At 35.5% G+C, this 19,236-nt stretch overlaps 1 protein-coding gene across 10 annotated transcripts in view; it reads left to right on the forward strand.

The window, feature by feature from the left end:
* Positions 1–19,236, forward strand: part of LOC111197366 (uncharacterized) — a 125,185-nt gene that overhangs the window by 50,231 nt on the left and 55,718 nt on the right. For 2 of the 10 annotated variants that reach the window (XM_049484289.1, XM_049484290.1), the window contains exon 3: positions 6,830–7,195. The exons of 1 other annotated variant lie outside the window; for it this stretch is intronic. In XM_049484289.1, coding sequence (XP_049340246.1) covers positions 6,830–7,195 — 366 coding nt within the window. Of the gene's footprint in view, positions 1–5,313; positions 5,451–6,829; positions 7,196–10,451; positions 10,563–10,649; positions 10,697–16,127; positions 16,305–16,400; positions 16,755–17,689; positions 18,038–19,236 lie in introns of those variants that run through there. 7 more of the 10 variants (XM_049484293.1, XM_049484285.1, XM_049484288.1 and 4 more) reach the window with 7 other exon arrangements.

Below are 19,236 nucleotides of genomic sequence, written 5' to 3' on the forward strand. Positions count from 1 at the left end.
AGTAGCAAAATGAAATCTACTTTCTAAACTTCTGAGCAGTAGTGAAACTATATTTACAACACTAACACGTCACTAGACTCTGAAAAATGAGTGAATTGCTTAAGAAGGCTGCGGCACAACTTTATTCATTTGCACTAAAAAAAAAATGTATATATTAAATTGTATTAAAATTGTATTAAAGTTTCCAGATGACTAGCAGCCATTAATGTGTTACCGTTGACAGCCATAATTAAAGGAACAATCAGTAATAAATGGGAGCAGGTGTGCGAAATGGCTACAGGAGGCCAATTTCTAAACACTGGATACCCCACCTGCTACTCCCCAGACACAAAGATCGCACAGGTTGCCAGACTGACACACAAAAACAAGCAATGACAAGTCTTATTCGAAAGCTAATCAGCGATTATATAAGTTTTTAATGTAAAAAAATGCCCATCTCTACTATACTAGTGGTCGTGGTAAAGCAACTGTATGGTTAGCAACCATACTGAAGCTTAGTGATTACCTGCTCACCAGAAAAATAGCCAGTGGAAATGGGACTGGGGGGAAGCCAGTGGGACATTTCTGAGGCAAAAATTTCACACAGATTTCTAATTCAAACAAAAAAATACTGTACATCTATATATATATATATTGGCTGAAGCTTAATAGCTGCCTGTGCTAAAACCCATTCAAAAGCATGTTTCCTAATATCTGATGATGCATTCTGATTCTGTTATGAGTTACTACAGAAAATGTAACCAACAACCACAATGAAAGAAAATGGACTATGTAAATGATTTGCTAAAATAGGGTGGGTTGTGTGTTACAAAATGTTGAGATCCCCTGCTGTAGAATTGTAGAACAATCCATTAAAACCTTTGCTGTTTTAAATATTGAATATTAAACATTTGCACTTCATTTGATCAATACTGAGTAATATAGGAAAATATAACCAAAATGGAATTAGTATAACTGGAAATGTCTTGTGAGGAAAAGGTTAGGATGAGCTGCAAAAAATAGACCTTACAAGAAATCACCAGCATTAATAAAAAACATTCTGAGAACATTGTCTACTCAAAAAAGAGAAGTTCCATTTCTGCTCACATCTCACACCCTTAGCTATCTTCCCTATTTGATTGCAGCAGATGTAGGTAAAAGGCACGCTTGAGATCGCACTGATGGTGTCTGATATGATGCATGCATGTGGGTGAAGTGTGAGAAAAATGTGACTGTGCAGCAACCTAAAGACAAGGTTAAGTTCATTTAAGCATTCTCAGTGCATTACACCAAAAATACATCTTACATTCTTCTAGCTAGTGAGTTAGCTAGTTACCTAGTTCATAAACTAGTGATTTACCTTGTCAGCGAACTAGTGAGTTAGCTAGTTACCTGGTCAGTAAACTAGTGAGTTAGCAGGTTATCTAGTCAGTTAGCTAGTGAGTTAGCTAGTTATCTAGTCAGTTAGGTAGTGAGTTATCTAGTTACCAGTAAGCTAGTGAGTTGGCTAGTTACCTGGTCAGTGAACAAGTGAGTTATCTAGTTACCTAGTCAGTGAGCTAGTGAGTTATCTAGTTACCTAGTTAGTGAACTAGTGAGTTACCTGGTCAGTGAACTAGTGAGTTATCTAGTTAGTGAACTAGTGAGTTACCTGGTCAGTGAACTAGTGAGTTATCTATTAATCTAGTTAGTGAACTAGTGAGTTACCTGGTCAGTGAACTAGTGAGTTATCTAGTAATCTAGTTAGTGAACTAGTGAGTTACAAATATAGTGTCCTCTATGATCATTAGTAGCATCTTAAAAAGTGAACAGTAAATAGCCCTATTTGAGTAATGTTTTAATCCATATTATGGCAATAACTTCTCCACTAAGTAAAGGAAAATAATTATTTTAAGAAATGAGGGTTAGTCAATCCTATAAAAAAAATTCAAATTTTAAAGGATCCTTAAGTGCAGTCACAAAGACCATCAAAAATATTACCGTATTTTTCGGGCTATAAGGCGCACTTAAAATACTTATTTTTTCCCAAAAATCGTCATTGCGCCTTATAATGCAGTGCGCCTTGTGTATGGATTTTGCTTGTGTTTACTGACCTCAATTTTTATGTGGTACACGGCGCTCTGTTGTGCAGAATTCCTCACCCACGCCAGAAAAAGATCCCCCTCTTGGGCTAGCGCGCGGTTACCTTTGACTGCCGTACTGCCTCTCGGCTGTGGTTCAGGGTAGCTAGTTTCCACTGTAGCTCCGTGGCCAGAACAAGGTGCCGGTAAACTTTCCTTTCCACCCGTTCTGGGGTAATAGCACAAACTGTTTCTTTTTAGCGCCCACTTCTAAGTAAAGTTAACCTCTTAACACGCGCTGGCCCACCGGCGGGCCAGAAATATTTAATATTTCATAACTGGCTGTGTTTCTGAATAGTTATGAACAGTTACAGGTTCAATATAGACATCCAATATACCATTTTAAAGCTTAGAATCTCTGCTTTTGAGCTATTTAGCCTATTTAGCGGAATATCCTTTCAGAAAATAAATATTTAGGGCGAAATATGCCTTGGTTATGATTTTAATAATTCATAACTCTCATATTTGCGTTTATCGTTCGTCCATATTTCATCGAATGCGGTCATGTCATACACCATTCGAACCGTCTGGCTCTCCGGATTCCAGAACTGTGCTTTTACTGTAGGATGTATGTTTCATGAATTAGAGCTGCGTCAGAGCGCATGTTTCCAGTAATAAAAGGCTCTCCTTTTGTCCTGGGGTAACCTCCGGTCACTGCCGCCACCCCCCGAACACACACCCGCGCTCAGCCACAGGTCCTACCTTCAAAACGCGTCCAGACTAAAGAGAATCCATCAATCCAGTCTCCTGTAATCCACAGTTATATCCAAACAGCGCTGGAAATCACTTCATCCAGAAATGAAACTTATCCAATCTTTATCTCTGTTTTAAAACCGTTTTATTCACCGAATTCGGCACAACACGCTATTATAGTCAGAAGCCTCGCGAAGTAATGCGGTACTTGCTGTGCTTCAACATAATATTATGGTCTGTCGGAGCGTTGCGGCTACCGTTGTCAGGAGCGTCGCGGAGTAATACGTACTTGCTGTGCTTCAACATAATATTATGGTCTGTCGGAGCGTTGCGGCTACCGTTGTCAGGAGCCTCGCGGAGTAATACGTACTTGCTGTGCTTGTTGATTTATTGCTCAGAGATGTTGTTATTTTTCACAGATATTGTGAAGGATTTATTGCTCAGAGTTATTGTTACTGATATAAATAAAGTTTCATTTAGTGCGCCTTATAATCCAGTGCGCCTTGTGTATGGACTAACACTAAAAATAGACCGTTCACTCATCGTGCGCCTTATAATACGGTGCGCCTTATAGTCCGAAAAATACGGTATGATGAAACTGGCACTCATCAGGACCACCCCTGGAAAAGAAAGACCAAGAGTTATCTCTGTTGCACAGGATAAGTTCATCAGAGTTACCAGCATCAGAAACCGCAAGTTAACAGCATCCCAGATACTGTAAGAGCCACCTAAATGAGTATTTTTGTTTGTTTAACATTTTTAGGTTTAATACTGTAGATGATTCATTATGTGTTCCTTCATAGTCTGGATAACTTCAGTATTCATTTACAATGTATGGAAAATGTGTGTCCAAACTTTTGACTGGTACTGTATGTAGATGTAGTATCTCTTCCATGGGATTGATAAACAATTTCACACATAATTTCAAAAGCAAATGTCAGTATAAAAAATAGAGATACAAGGTTTTTGCCATCTTTCATATATATAAACCTGTTTTTTATATTTTATATTTGTTTTTACTTTTTAATGTGAATCATATAATAATTTATTTTAAAACTCACTGACCTCTTTTTGTTATTTTTAAATAAATGCTTTTGGTTGTTACTCCAGTGAAGTAATATCTGTGCCTATTTAGAAACTGTTGTTCTGTGCCTGATTTCTCAATATGCTGTATATACTTTTATATTTGTAATACCCAAATATTATTTAGAGGAATTTGCTGATAGCAGAAATTTAGATTTTGAATTATTCCTCTCTGACTGGTACAGAAGAATGTCTCTAATGTCTCTCTCATCTTTAAATGGGTCTAACTGTGTTCATATCTTACTGCTATGAAGCTGTAAATTATGTTTTTCATGAAATGGTAAAATGTTTCTTTTACAACATTGATATGTGTTCTATGATCTGTTGTGAATAAAATATGACTATGACATTTGCAAATCCTTTTATTTGTAAGTATTCATTTTTTTCCCACACAGTCCCAACTTTTTTGGAACTGGGGTTGTAAATTATATGTAAGATAATTGAAATTTGATTTTAAATGATGGGTATGTGGGATTTCGTCCACCTGTAATATGCTAACATAATGATTTCAATACTCAGTGACTTTTAAAGATACTTTTATATATTATATATTTTTTCAGAATAAATACAGTATGAGGTATTACTGTGTTATTACCAGTTAACAAGGTAATGTCCAAAAATATAGGAGCTTAACACACACTTATTTTTGGGGGTCCCTTTTACTTCTAATCTACCCCAGTTATATTAATTTGTACACACAAAAAATAAACAGTAATGAGTTAAATATTCATTCAAATGTGATGAAAATGGTTTCACATGTTTAGACAACTATGTAAAAATATTTTGTGTGTATAAACTATATATTATTGTGTTTATAGATGTAACATTGGTATCAGTCAGAAATATTTTCAGCTGCTTCGGTTTGTAGATTTCAGGCCCAGGATACCTCACCCCATAATTAAAAAAATAAGTATAAACATATTTAAGTATAACAAATGTTTCATATGTCGTCATCTCAGATTATTACTTATTTTATTAATTTACCAAAAACATATTTTTGAAACTAGAGAGAGAGAGAGAGAGAGAGAGAAAGAGAGTGCTCAATATATTCCTCGCTTGACCATCTAAGGATAAATTCAGTGTTTTTGGGAAGGGAAGGGGAAACAATTAAAAATATTACTTTTTAGAACTTTTCCAATTATATCCAATTGTAATTATAATAAATAATGTTCACTCATATTATTTTGGATCATTTTTATTATTGTTGTTGTTTCAATTTGCTACATTAAATAAATGTAAATGTATTTGTATTTTCTGGAGAGATATTACTACAGAAACTTCAGTTTCAGTTACTTAGTTATTGCATGCTGGACTGTGGCTCAGTTTATCAGGAACTAAAACTATTCATGAGAAAAAAATGCTATTTAAGAGATGCAGCAGCTTCTTGTGGTCATTCAAATGAAGCAGAAAGAAAGAACCCTGTGACTTTTATCAGCCAATGAGGTTTGTTCCATGTGCTCACCAGACTATTTCAGCTCGCTCGCCTCCTTTAAGACTTTTTCACCAGGTTATAGCGGTTGTTATTGTTGAGGATGGCTCGAGCTGGGATTATATTCTTGATTCTCTATGAAATATGTAAGTGAAAAACCTTCAGCAGAACTTTTTCCAGTTATTGTTCATTATTGATTTACTTTTAACTGAAATTTAATGTAATTGTATTTGATGTTTCAGGTTCTGCTGAAATTGTAGGAAATACAGAACCATTGATTGTCTCAGTTGAAGTTGGAGAATCGGTTACTCTAAACTGCACATCTGCACTTATAGATAATTCTAAACCTGCATACTGGTTTAAGCTCAGACTGGAGCACAAACCACAGGAAGTGGGATTGAAGCTCAATGGAAAGGATTATTTTCTTCAAAATCCGTTTAATGACTCAAAATCAGGATTTGAGTTGAAGGAAGTTGGTGGTGGGGTTTCTCTCAGTATTAAACAGGTTCAGAAAGAAGATGAAGGAATGTACTTCTGTGGATCGGTTGAACAGAGTTCTGTGACCTTTTCTACTGGAACTTTCTTAGCTGTGTCGGGTAAATATACTGTTTCTGATTTTGCCTTTAATATTCTGACTATGGTGAATCACTTAAATATGTAAATATTATTTTATGTTTTAGTTTATTATTATTGACCCCTCTTTGATGTTCTATTGCTGGGTTCAGAGGCAAGTTTCCCCCTCTCTGCCTCTTTTAGTTTATCTGTTATTTTATTTATATTATCTCATTATTGTATGTGATATATGTCCTCCCTCTGCACAATTATCACAGTTACTACAACTTTAAATTAAGACTGATAAGTAAGACAAACAGTAACACTGTAACATAAATGTCACAAATAGCAGTGTTTTATAGTAATAAACATTGTGAAATTATGAAGTAATGTCTCAACTAATTATCAATTTACACCCGTTAAGATATTATTAAACATTACTACATTTGAATGCTTAAGAATGTAAATAATAATGAATTACGACACTTGTTAGAAATGTTATAATGATTAATAATGTCTCAACTACTGTCAGTTGCATTAGTTCAGACATAATGCAATAAATACTGTTAATTAACATATTTACTATTGTAATTAATGTATATATAATCAAATTTGTATCTCTTACAACAGTAAACAATTATAACGATTCTAACAGTAAACAATTATTTTCTTCTTTATTTAAAAATCTATTTATCATTTACATAATCATTAAATGAATTGATACAAGCTATGGTTATAAGCTAAGATGTACCAAAATATTACATAAAAAAATCTTTGATAATTAAAAAAAATCTTTCTATATATCCTTTGAAATAGATCAAACATAACATAATAGAAGAGTTAATCATAATCACAAAATTATCCTAAATTCTATCAGTAAAGCTACAGCACATACAGTATGTTTAAATAGTTATCAGTTCTGTCTTTATCAGAAGGAAAAAAAATCTCAGACTGTCTATGTTTTATTAACCAGATCCTTCAGACATCTCAGTTCTCCAGACTCCAGCACTGCAGTCGGTTCCTCCAGGAGAAGCAGTGAATCTTCAGTGTACGGTTCTCTCTGAGATCAGATCAGCAGAACTGAGAGTGTTCTGGATCAGATCTGCTGCAGGATCATCCTTTCCTGAAATCATCTTCACTCATCACACCAACAGCAACAGCAGCAGCAGCAGCAGCAGCAGCAGCAGCAGCAGCCGTCAGTGTGAGATCAGCTCTAAACACAGCAGTGTGTACAACTTCTCCACCAACATCCCCAACAACCACCATGCTGCAACTTACTACTGCGCTGTGGAGACCTGTGGGAGGATCATCATCGGGAACGGGACAACAATATGCTCAAGTAAGCTTTTTTATTTTTTATTTAAGCATTATATTATAGCTACATTAAATTGGCAAAAAAACATGAAAAATTATGTCATATTTTGTTGCAATATTTTTGGATTTCATATAAAGACAATAGGCCAATATGTCAAAATCATTTTGAGTGGTGGACGGTAACAAAGCAACAAATTATTAATTTGTTTTAAAACTGCAATTAAGTATATTTATTATTGTATCTTTACTTTTATCTGGTATCTAAAGTATTCCAAATTTCTATTTAAAATTTTACTTTAACTTAAATATCCTGAAATATCTCAACATATCTCAAATATCCTACCTTTTACTCCACAACTTATACAGAATATGCCATTTTCTTTGACTTATGCACATAAAAAGGAAACTTAAAAAGAAAGTTTCGGACTTGTTTTGACCTGTTAGTTATACTATAACAATTCAGTGCAAATGTGCAGTTCAGTATCAGTGCAACAGTATAAAATTTCACCACAATTTTGTTATAGTTAACAGAAATATATACATGATTGTAGTACTTTTACTTAATTATGACACTTAAGTACATATTAATGTGATCACATTTGTACAAGTCACTATCTACTTTTACTGGAGTAATACTGTATTGTACCTTGGGTATCTCTTTTTTTTTTTTTTTGAACTAAAAAGCAGGTGCTTGGACCAAAAGCAATATAAACAATGAAACAACAATGAAATATATATAAAATAATAACAGAAAAGGATTAACGCTGCAACCTTTATTAAGGCATTACTGAATAAAAACACTTTGAATTTGAACTCTGGGTTACACAAGGTACAATACCAATTAAATTAAACTGAATTATTAACATTTTTATTAAAATTAAGCTGAACCCTGTACATTCTGTAATTTTCAATATAACACAACCTCACAAGATTAGCAAGTGACTTAAAATGATAGTGACCTCGGTTTATCAACAGCTACTAATCAAAGCATAAATGTTAAATTTTACCGAACACACACAAGCAAAATACATTGGGAGTTGGTGGGGATAGTTATTGTACTTTCATTCCAAACAACACTAACCCGGACAGGTCAGTCAGTAGAACATTAGAGGGTCTGAGAACTGTATCAAACGAAAAACATGAGGCCTAGGAAATAGATTATCTATTAGAAGAATGGATGGTGAACATGTTTGGCCAGTGGAAAACTCTGATCATGTCATTGTTTTTTTTTTTTTTTTTTTTTTTTTTTTTTTTAGCCCAACCACCACCCCCCCTCTTCGGAGGACAATTAATACTTTGTTTTTATTTATTTATTTATCTATTTTATTTTTTATTATTATTATTCCTTTTTATATATATATATTTTATTATTATTTTTTATTTTTTTTATATATATAAATATATATTTTGTGTGGATATAGTTGTGGGAGTTCAGGCTTGGAAGGATCGGAGTCTGAGGTACAGGAGGGGGGTACAAGAAGAAGAAAAAGAAAAGAAAAAAAAAAAAAAAACTAAACAAAAAACAAACAAACAAACAAACAAAATAATAATAATAATAATAAAATAAACATAAAATAAACAAACATACATACATACACATACTCACATATCTAACTATACATATGCTTATACATATACACACATACATAAATATACATACATATTAATACATACACATAAATACATACACACACACGCACAGTTACTTCTATTCTATTGTTTTTTGCAAAAATATGTCATGTGTTACGGATTATGTCATGAAATGCCTACCACAATGGAGGCAAGAAACCGCCACCATGCCCCTGCGATCCAGAGGCAGATAGGGAAGAACCCAGTGGACCCAGACCATCCACAGCCCATTAGGAGCCCAGAAGACCCGCGGCCACACATCCCGATGGTAACCATGTGCACACCCCAGATGAGGACGGGGGAGACTCCAGACGAAGCCCCCATGGCAACGAGCAAGAGTCCAGAGAGCCAAAGGAAGCGAGCAGCCCACCCCCCCCGGCAGGCCAGCACCCCCTGCACGAGCCGAGCATGTGGCCCCCGAGATCCCCAGCACCCGGGAACAGCCCGACACCCGGCAGGCCCCCCCCCCCACGCCAAAGGGGCCCAAGCCACCCCCAGGCCACGGCCACCAAGGGGGCGGGCCAGAGACCACATTAGGGCATCCGGCCACACACCCAGGGACCCACGGACACCCACCCCCCCAGGAACGGCAGTGACGATCGGCGGAGAGCAGCGTGGAGCGGTAGGGAGGGCAAAAACCCGCCCTCCGCAACCATGTCCCACAGGTGTCCATGCTCAGTCAGCCCCAAACCCAGGACCAACTGTTCACGCACACTTGCACATTCACACACCCGTCACACACACATCCGTCACACATACACCCGTCGCACACGTGCACATTCACTCACAGACCAGTCACACACACCAGTCACGCACACCAGTCACACACACAGAACATACATTAACACCTAATGCGGGCATGCGGGCACCAGTACCGAGCCAGCGGCAACCTAGGGAAGCAGCCAACCCGGCCCCGAACAACCACCCGACCCACACCCCAGGCAGGGTGCACGAAACCAGGGTGTGAGAAGACCTGACCCCCCTCCTCCCCCCACCCAGCATGTTGCAGTGATATGAATGTGTATAATGAGAAGAATGAATGAAAGCTACAGTGCTATTAAAATTGGAGGGACAGCTGTAATATGAGAACTGAATAACAGCACCCAACCACACTGCCCCCCCAAAGGCCCTAAAATGCGAAATAAAATTGAGGAGCAGGGAGCACCTGCCCCCCAAAACCCTATGTGTAATATGATGTGTGTAAGCTGTATGATGAGTTTGTATGTGTAATGCGATGTTAGACTGAGTAGGAGTCGGGGAAGGGCCAGGAAAGGACCGAGGAGCAGAGGACTACCCCCGGAGGAAGAGAGCCAACTATTGCTGGCTCACTAGGCACCCAGTTCCATACACCCAACCGCAGTACAGGGAAGGCAAGTCCAGGGTGTAGATACCTTGCTTATCTCTACTGTTCTGCTCCACCAGTCTTACACTCTGCTTTTGGATAACTTTTTGCCACTACTGGTGCAAAACTTTAAGCAGTTCAGCTTGATTTGGTGGCTTGTGATCACCTATCTTCCTCTTGATTATATTCCAGAGGTTTTCAGTTTGGTAAAATCAAAGAAACTCATCATTTTTAAGTGGTATCTTATTTTTTCAAGAGCTGTATATAATTTATATCAATTTGTGTGCAAATTACGCTCCTTTTTTTCCAGAACCCTCTGATCATTCTGTTCTGGTTGTGATCCTCAGTCTGGCTCTGGGTTTGAGTTTATTCTGGAACATCACTCTGACCTTCTGGAGCTGGAAGAGAGGGATCTGCAGTGGTGAGTTTACTCAGATGCAAAGAAAGGTCTTTAGTTTTCTTGTGTTGTTCAACCTCTAACAGATGTTCTCTCATTGTATTTTTTAAGGTAAAACATATTCATCTGTTCTTCTTCCAGAGGTTCTACAAGATCTGGTATGTGCCTGTTCTGCTCAGAATCATGTGGGCAACAACATACAAAGTATACATAACCAAGTTATTATTTTAAGGTGCCTTGCAAGAGTGGCAAGACTGTTCAACATCATGGTTTAGGGGCTGTTATTTCTGCAAAAGGAGGATCTACTACATATTGATGTAATTTTTGTGTTGGGGTGCCCAAATTTATGCACTGCCTAATTTTGTTTAAAGAATTTCTGTAAATTCTATAAACTTCATTTCACTTTTCAAATATTATTGTGTTCTTCTGCTATATGATATATTTAACTGAAATTGCTAATCTGAACAACCAATGATTTATAAAGGAAAATCATGAAAATGATCAGGGGTGCACAAACTTTTTTACATCACTGTATAGTGTATCATTTCCTTCTTCCCCTCCTTCACTCCTCTATCCTATTTTTTCCCTTTGACCTCCTTTAGGCCCTATCTAAAGATGTTTTTACCTTTAATTTCCATTACTTTTTTCCATTACTCTCTCTCACACACACACACGCACGCACATACACACACACACATGCACATACATACACACACAGATCTAGATCCGCGCTTCTGTTCTGCTCCTCCTCGCTGAGATTTTTATACTCATCAAATTAAGTTCGAATTCATAAATCCTTACAAACAAGCTGAGACATTTACAGTCCAATTTATCATGCATTCTTTATTCCAGCACCCTGCATTGATTTTATCTCCCCTCAAACATACTAGTATATACTATTATTTTAATTGAAACCACTAATATACATATAATTGCTTTTATTTACATTTAAATATTCATTATAAAAATTGTGATTAATCGCAGTTACTTACATAATTTTGTTGTGATTAATCGATTAAATTGTTTAATCGATTGACACCAGTAGTATTTATTTGTTGTATAAATGCATCTTGGCAACACATCTTATACCGTTGGAAAGCCTGTTAATTTTTTTTAAAATGGAGCTACAAGTGTGAGGAACATGTATTTGTAGTATGAGCAGCAGAGCAGAATATGTGGGTTGCACCCACTATAAAAATGCTAAATCCTCTCTTTCAATGCCCAACTGCTTATTCAGGTGTTGCTGTTGACACTTGTTTTGAGCTTGTGGTTCCTCCAGGTACCTGTGAGCATGGGCTCTGCTACAGTGCTACAGTAGGTGTCTGCTCAAAAAGTGGGCATGTCATGTTTGACTGATCTGGATAGGGCTTGTGCTATAGGGCAACTTCAAGCTGGTGTTCCCCAAAACCAAGTTATGGCATTATTTGGAGTGAGGTCTAGTACCAGTATCTCCAAACTGAAGACCAGCGAAGACGAGAGCCAAGATCACTGTTAAACACCAAATGAGTTAATATCAGAATAAGCTGTTGACATTGGAAAAAAGGATTTGGCTCATTTTTAATGGGCGCAATCAACATTCTAAGCTCTGCTGCTCATCCCTTAAATACATGTTCCTTACAAATGTGGCTTCCCAACACTATTAGATTTATTGCCAATAAGCTTTGTTACAACAAATAAATATACAGCTCTGGGAAAAAAGAGACCACTTCAGTTTTTAAATCAGTTTCTCTGATTTTGCTATTTATAGGTTTATGTTTGAGTAAAATGAACATTGTTGTTTTATTCTATAAACTCTGGACAAAAAATCTCCCAAATTCTAAATAAAAATATTGTCATTTAGAGCATTTATTTGCAAAAAATGAGAAATGGCTGAAAAACAAAAAAGATGCAGAGCTTTCAGACCTCAAATACTGCAAAGAAAACAATTACATATTCATAAAGTTTTAAGAGTTCAGAAATCAATATTTGGTGGAATAACACTCTTTTTAAATACAGTTTTCATGCATCTTGGCACATTCTCCTCCACCAGTCTTACACACTGGTTTTGATAACTTTATGCCACTCCTGGTGCAAAAATGTAAGCAGTTCAGCTTGGTTTGATGGCTTGTGATAATCCATCTTCCTCTTGATTATATTCCAGAAGGTTTTAATTTGGTAAAATGATAGAAACTTATCATTTTTATTGTTTTTTTTTTCAGAGCTGTAAATGTACCAAACACAAACTTCTATACTTTTTGTGTGATGTTTTATTTAAAGCATGTTATGTTGTGTAATTTTAAAACTGTCATTTTCTGTTCTTTTCAGAGTCAGCAGTAGAACTAATCCCCAATCAGGTACGGCTGTTCTCTATTGCTTTAATAAAAAAAAAATCTAGCCCTGTCCTGCACATTTCAGTGTTTCCCCTGCTTTCATTACAACTGATCTATTATTGAGCAGAAGGTGATGTATTAGAGAGGGAAACTACTGAAAATACACAGGACAGGGTTAGAATAAAGGTAAAGGATATTCAGGATCTTGTTTAGAACAATAGTTTTAACTTTCACTTTTTAACCCTTTCCACTTGTTTTCACAGGACCTCGCTGCTGCAGAGCGGACCTACGCTGCCAAGCAGCCGAGAGTGACGAGTGGAAACAGCGTGCACTGTGAACTGGAATACATTATGGTGACTGATATGAGAGTGTGATATGAGGCCACAATGTCAGAGGGTGTGATCAGACTGATGGTGTCTGATGGTACGCCCACATGGACATTATGGATATTTTATTAATATCTGTGTGAAAAAAGCAAAAGGTCAGTTGGTTAAACTAAAGCTGTGATCACACTTCATCAGAACTGAGACTTCATTAGAAAACAACTAGACTCCACCTAAGAATAAACACTGCATCTTATCAGATCAGATCAGAATGACCCACCACCCAATAATAGCTGCTCTGTGGTGGTCTCTGCTGTGGGGTCCTAATCATTGAAGAACAGGGTGAAAGGAGAATAATAATAAAGTATTCAAAGAAACAGATTGTAATAATAGAACTACAAATATAGTGTCCTCTATGATCATTAGTAGCATCTAAAAAAAGTGAACAGTAAATAGCCCTATTTGAGTAATGTTTTAATCCATATTATGGCAAGAACTTCTCCACTAAGTAAAGAAAAATAAAATAAAAAATTTCAAAATTGAAAGTATCCTCAAGTGCAGTCGTAAAGACCATCAAAAACATTGTGATGAAACTGGTACCACCCCAGGAAAAGAAAGACCAGGAGTTACCTCTGTTGCACAGGATTAGTTAATCAGAGTTACCAGCATCAGAAACCGCAAGTTAACAGCATCCCAGATAAGAGCATCTAAATGCCTCACTGAGTTTTTTTGTTTGTTTAACATTTTTATGTTTAATACTGTAGATGATTCATTATGTGTTCCTTCATAGTCTGGATAACATCAGTATTCATTTACAATGTATGGAAAATGTGTGTCCAAACTTTTGACTGGTAGTGTATGTAGATGTAGTATCTCTTCCATGGGATCGATAAACAATTTAATGCATAATTTTAAGAGCAACTGCCAGTATGAAAAATAGTGATAGAAGGTTTTTGTTTGACAGCAGTGATTTACTTACTTTTCATACACTGGAATATGTAAGTTATGTGCCTTATTTTATACATTAGCCAATTTTCTAATTAGACGTAAATATCAATCATATTATGTGAGTATTCTGGCAAAAATTATAAAAAAAAAGTGTAAAACAATGATGATAAATGTACTATAAATGTATTACAATTGATGTTTATTCATATTGTTAGCACACATATGAATTTGTTTATATCACATATGTATATTAAGCTGATATGCAGCCATATTTGCACATGTAACAGAAAGGATTATATGTCTTCACATGCTGCATATGGCCATGTATTAGTTTTCTGTATGGCCACACCATTCACTCTATTATATATTATATATACCTGTTTTTATATTTGCTTTTACTTTTTAATGTGAATCATATACTAATTTATTTTAAATCTTACTTATCTCTTTTTTTTAATAAATGTTTTTATTTTTTATTATTATCAAAATAAAAACATGTTGGTTGTTGATCCAGTGGTGTTCTATGTGGGCTGATTTGGAAACCTATGGGGCCTATTTAGGGGGCTACTTTATTCTGTGCCCGATTTTTCAGTATGCTATATATATGTTCATATTTGTAATACCCAAATGTTATTTAGAGGAATGTGCTGATAGCTAAAATTTTGATTTTGAATTATTCCTCTCTGACTGGTATTGAAGTGGTTTAATGTCACTCTCCTAATTGGGTCTAACTGTGTTCATATGTTACTGCTATAAAGCTGTAAATTACATTTTTCATGAAATGGTAAATTGTTTCTTTTTGAGCATCTGTTGTGTTCTATCGTCTGTTGTGAATAAAATATGACTCTATGAGATTTGCAAATCCTTTTATTTAGAATTATTCACTTTTTATCCCACACAGGCCTAACTTGAAACTAGGGTTGTAAATTATATATAAAATAATTTTAATTTTAATTGTAAATGATGTGTATGCAGGTTTTTGTTAACCTGTAATATGCTAACATAATGATTTCAATACTCAGTGACTTTTAATGATACTTTTATATATTATAATAACTTTTATATATTTCCAAAAATGTAGACCCCCAACACACACAACACACTTCTTTTTGAGGGTTCCTCCTCCCAAGTCATATTAATTTGTACTCACCAAAAATAAACAGTTATGAGTTAATTTATTCTGATATGATCAAAATGGTTACACATTTAAACAACCGCCGTTTTGTATATAAATAAATTCAATGAAACCTGTACATATTATGTGACATCACTGCACTGTGTGAGATATTTAATGCTTCACAATATTGTTTTTTTATGATTTATAGATGTAGTTCAATTAAAAATATTTTTTACTTGCTCAAAAAAAAAAAAAAAATCCCACTAGTGAGTTTGGTTCAGCTGCTTCTGTTTTTAGATATTACAGGCCCAGGTTCCCTAACCCCATAAATAACAATGATAGTAATAATTATAATCATACATAAGAATATAAAATGATTCATATGTTGTCATCTCAGATCATTACTTTTTCACTAATTTACCAAAAACATATATTCTAAACTAGAGAGAAAGAGAGAGAGTGTGCTCAATATATTTCTCGCTTGACCATCTAAGGATAAGTTCTGTGCTTTTGGGAAAAAGCTTTTGGGAAACCCACCCCTGACCTGCAGGGAAGAACAATCATTGAAAATATTACTTTTTAGAACTTTTCCAAATATGATTGATTACACAATAAATAATGTTCACTTCAGACCTTTCCAATAAAACTGGTGGAAGTTGAATTGCTTAAATATTATTTTGGATCATTTTTATTATTGTTATTGTTTCAATTTGCTACATTAAATACATGTAAATGTATTTGTATTTTCTGGAGAGATATTACTACAGAAACTTCAGTTTCAGTTACTTAGTTATTGCATGCTGGACTGTGGCTCAGTTTATCAGGAAATTAAACTATTCATGAGAAAAAAAATGCTATTTAAGAGATGTGGCAGCTTCTTGTGGTCATTCAAATGAAGCAGAAAGAAAGAGCCCTGTGACTTTTATCAGCCAATGAGGTTTGTTCCATGTGCTCACCAGACTATTTCAGCTCGCTCGCTTTCTTTAAGACTTTTCCACCAGGTTATAGCGGTTGTTATTGTTGAGGATGGCTCGAGCTGGGATTATATTCTTGATTCTCTACGAAATATGTAAGTGAAAAACCTTCAGCAGAACTTTTTCCAGTTATTGTTCATTATTGTTTTACTTTTAACTGAAATTTAATGTAATTGTATTTGGTGTTTCAGGTTCTGCTGAAACTGTAGGAAATACAGAACCGTCGGTTGTCTCAGTTAAAGTTGGAAAATCGGTTACTCTAAACTGCACATCTGCACTTATAGATAAGTCTAAAGTTGCATACTGGTTTAAGTACAGACTGGAGCACAAACCACAGGAAGTGGGATTTAAGCTCAAAGATAAGCAACATGAGCTTCAAAATCCGTTTAAAGACTCAAAATCAGGATTTGAGTTGAAGGAAGTTGGCAGTGGGCTTTCTCTCAGTATTAAAGAGGTTCAGAAAGAAGATGAAGGAATGTACTTCTGTGGATCGATTAGCGAGAAATCTGTGAACTTTTCTACTGGAACTTTCTTAGCTGTGTCGGGTAAATATACTGTTTCTGATTTTGCCTTTAATATTCTGACTATGGTGAATCACCTAAATATGTAAATATTATTTTATTTTTTAGTTTATTATTATTGACCCCTCTGTGATGTTCTATTGCCGGGTTCAGGGGCGAGTTTCCCACTCTCTGCCTCTTTTTTTAGTTAATCTGTTATTTTACTTATATTATCTCATTATTGTATGTGATATATGTCCTCCCTCTGCACAATTATCACAGTTACTAGAACTTTGAATTAAGACTGATAAGGAAGACAAACAGTAACACTGTAACATAAATGTCACAAATAGCAGTACGTTTATAGTAATAAACATTGTGAAATTATTAAGTAATGTCTCAACTAAGTATCAATTTACACCCGTTAAGATATTATTAAACATTACTACATTTGAATGCTTAAGAATGTAAATAATAATGAATTATGACACTTGTTAGAAATGTTATAATGAATAATAAGGTCTCAACTACTGTCAGTTGCATTAGTTCAGACATAATGCAATAAATACTGTTAATTAACATATTTACTATTGTAATTAATGTATATATAATCAAATTTGTATCTCTTACAACAGTAAACAATTATAACGATTCTAACAGTAAACAATTATTTTCTTCTTTATTTAAAAATCTATTTATCATTTACATAATCATTAAATTAATTGATACCAGCTATGGTTATAAGCTAAGATGTACCAAAATATTATATAAAAAAATCTTTGATAATTAAAAAAAAATCTTTCTATATATCCTTTGAAATAGATCAAACATAACATCATAGAAGAGTTAATCATAATTAAAACATTATCCTAAATTCTATCAGTAAAGCTACAGCACATACAGTATGTTTAAATAGTTATCAGTTCCGTCTTTATCAGAAGGAAAAAAAAATCTAATACTGTCTATGTTTTATTAACCAGATCCTTCAAACATCTCAGTTCTCCAGACTCCAGCACTGCAGTCGGTTCCTCCAGGAGAAGCAGTGAATCTTCAGTGTACGGTTCTCTCTGAGATCAGATCAGCAGAACTGAGAGTGTTCTGGATCAGATCTGCTGCAGGATCATCCTTTCCTGAAATCATCTTCACTCATCACAACAGCAGCAGCAGCAGCAACAGCAGCCGTCAGTGTGAGATCAGCTCTCCTAAACACAGCAGTGTGTACAACTTCTCCACCAACATCCCCAACAACCACCATGCTGCAACTTACTACTGCGCTGTGGAGACCTGTGGAAGGATCATCGTTGGAAATGGAACAACAGTAGAAATAAGTAAGATTTTACTACTAAATAAGCACACACACATTCACTTACTCACTGTTAGTGAGGAGAGTTCTAGGGAATTTTATTAGGTCTAAGCAGTGACTCAGGAGTTCAAAGTGATAGCGGTCTTTTATGAAGCAAATGATGGTTTTGCAACTGAAATAAGTGAAATAGTAAAATCAGTATATGATATTTTGCTGCTAAACAACACATTCATAAAAACTTCAAATTCTGTCAATAACTAAGAAAAAAGTTAAATTGTCAGTGATAATTACAGGCAGATGCAATAGAGAGATGAGGTTTGGGTTGTGGATTAGGTTGGATGTGGTCTGGCACAAAAGCCTCTGCCCTAGTGCCTCCATGCTCTAAAGTACCCTCTACTGGGGCAAAAACGATACAAACTGCTGTACTCGCTGCTCTGTGTGTGGGGAAAAAGTGATTAAGCCCCTTCTAGGCTGCCCCTTTCTGTAATAAATGATGATTATGTGCTGAGATCATGAATAATTTGATAGTGTATCTGAATAAGTGAGTGTCTTTCTGCTTCTCAAATAAAAAATGGTGCAGTTATAAAGTGTTTTCTGCTCCTGTCTATGAGACAGTGTCCCAAAGCATGCTCTATCCAGTAGAGAAAATTGGAATCTGTTCATGGAATGTGTGTATGAAAGCATGATGCGGTGACCAGGGTGGTGCCTCTTTAGTAAAGAAGTGCCCCACCAGTGAAATGTGTAATGTGATGTGGTGCCCTACATGTTTCCTTACAAAAGGAGAAACTGTATTGGATAGTAAAAGACCAAGTAAATTGAAGTTGTCAGTGATAGTATTTTTTTCCATACTCTTTATGTAATTTTTGCTCCACATCCTATAGAATGTTCTGATACCAGAGGCCGCGCTAATACAGTCTTTAACCAGAGTTGCCAGGTTTGTGGTTTTCCCGCCAAATTGGCCTTGTTTGAAAACCCAGTTGCGGGCAAAAAAGAGGTGGTGGAGTGTTTTTTTTTTGCCTACTTTAGAGAGAGAGAGAGAGAGAGAGAGAAATCACAATGTAAACAGAAATCACAAGGTGAAAAAAATGTTTGAGGGTCAAGAACAAAAATGAGTAAGTAAAAGTTTTTTTGCTAATTATGTTGCTATTAAATGTTCTACTCTGGAATATAAAACTGTTAAAGCTCACCTTCCGTGAAAATCCGATTTTTCTTGTTTTTTGTGGA

The sequence above is a fragment of the Astyanax mexicanus genome, chromosome 10, assembly GCF_023375975.1.
Source record: "Astyanax mexicanus isolate ESR-SI-001 chromosome 10, AstMex3_surface, whole genome shotgun sequence".
Taxonomy (NCBI): domain Eukaryota; kingdom Metazoa; phylum Chordata; class Actinopteri; order Characiformes; family Acestrorhamphidae; genus Astyanax; species Astyanax mexicanus.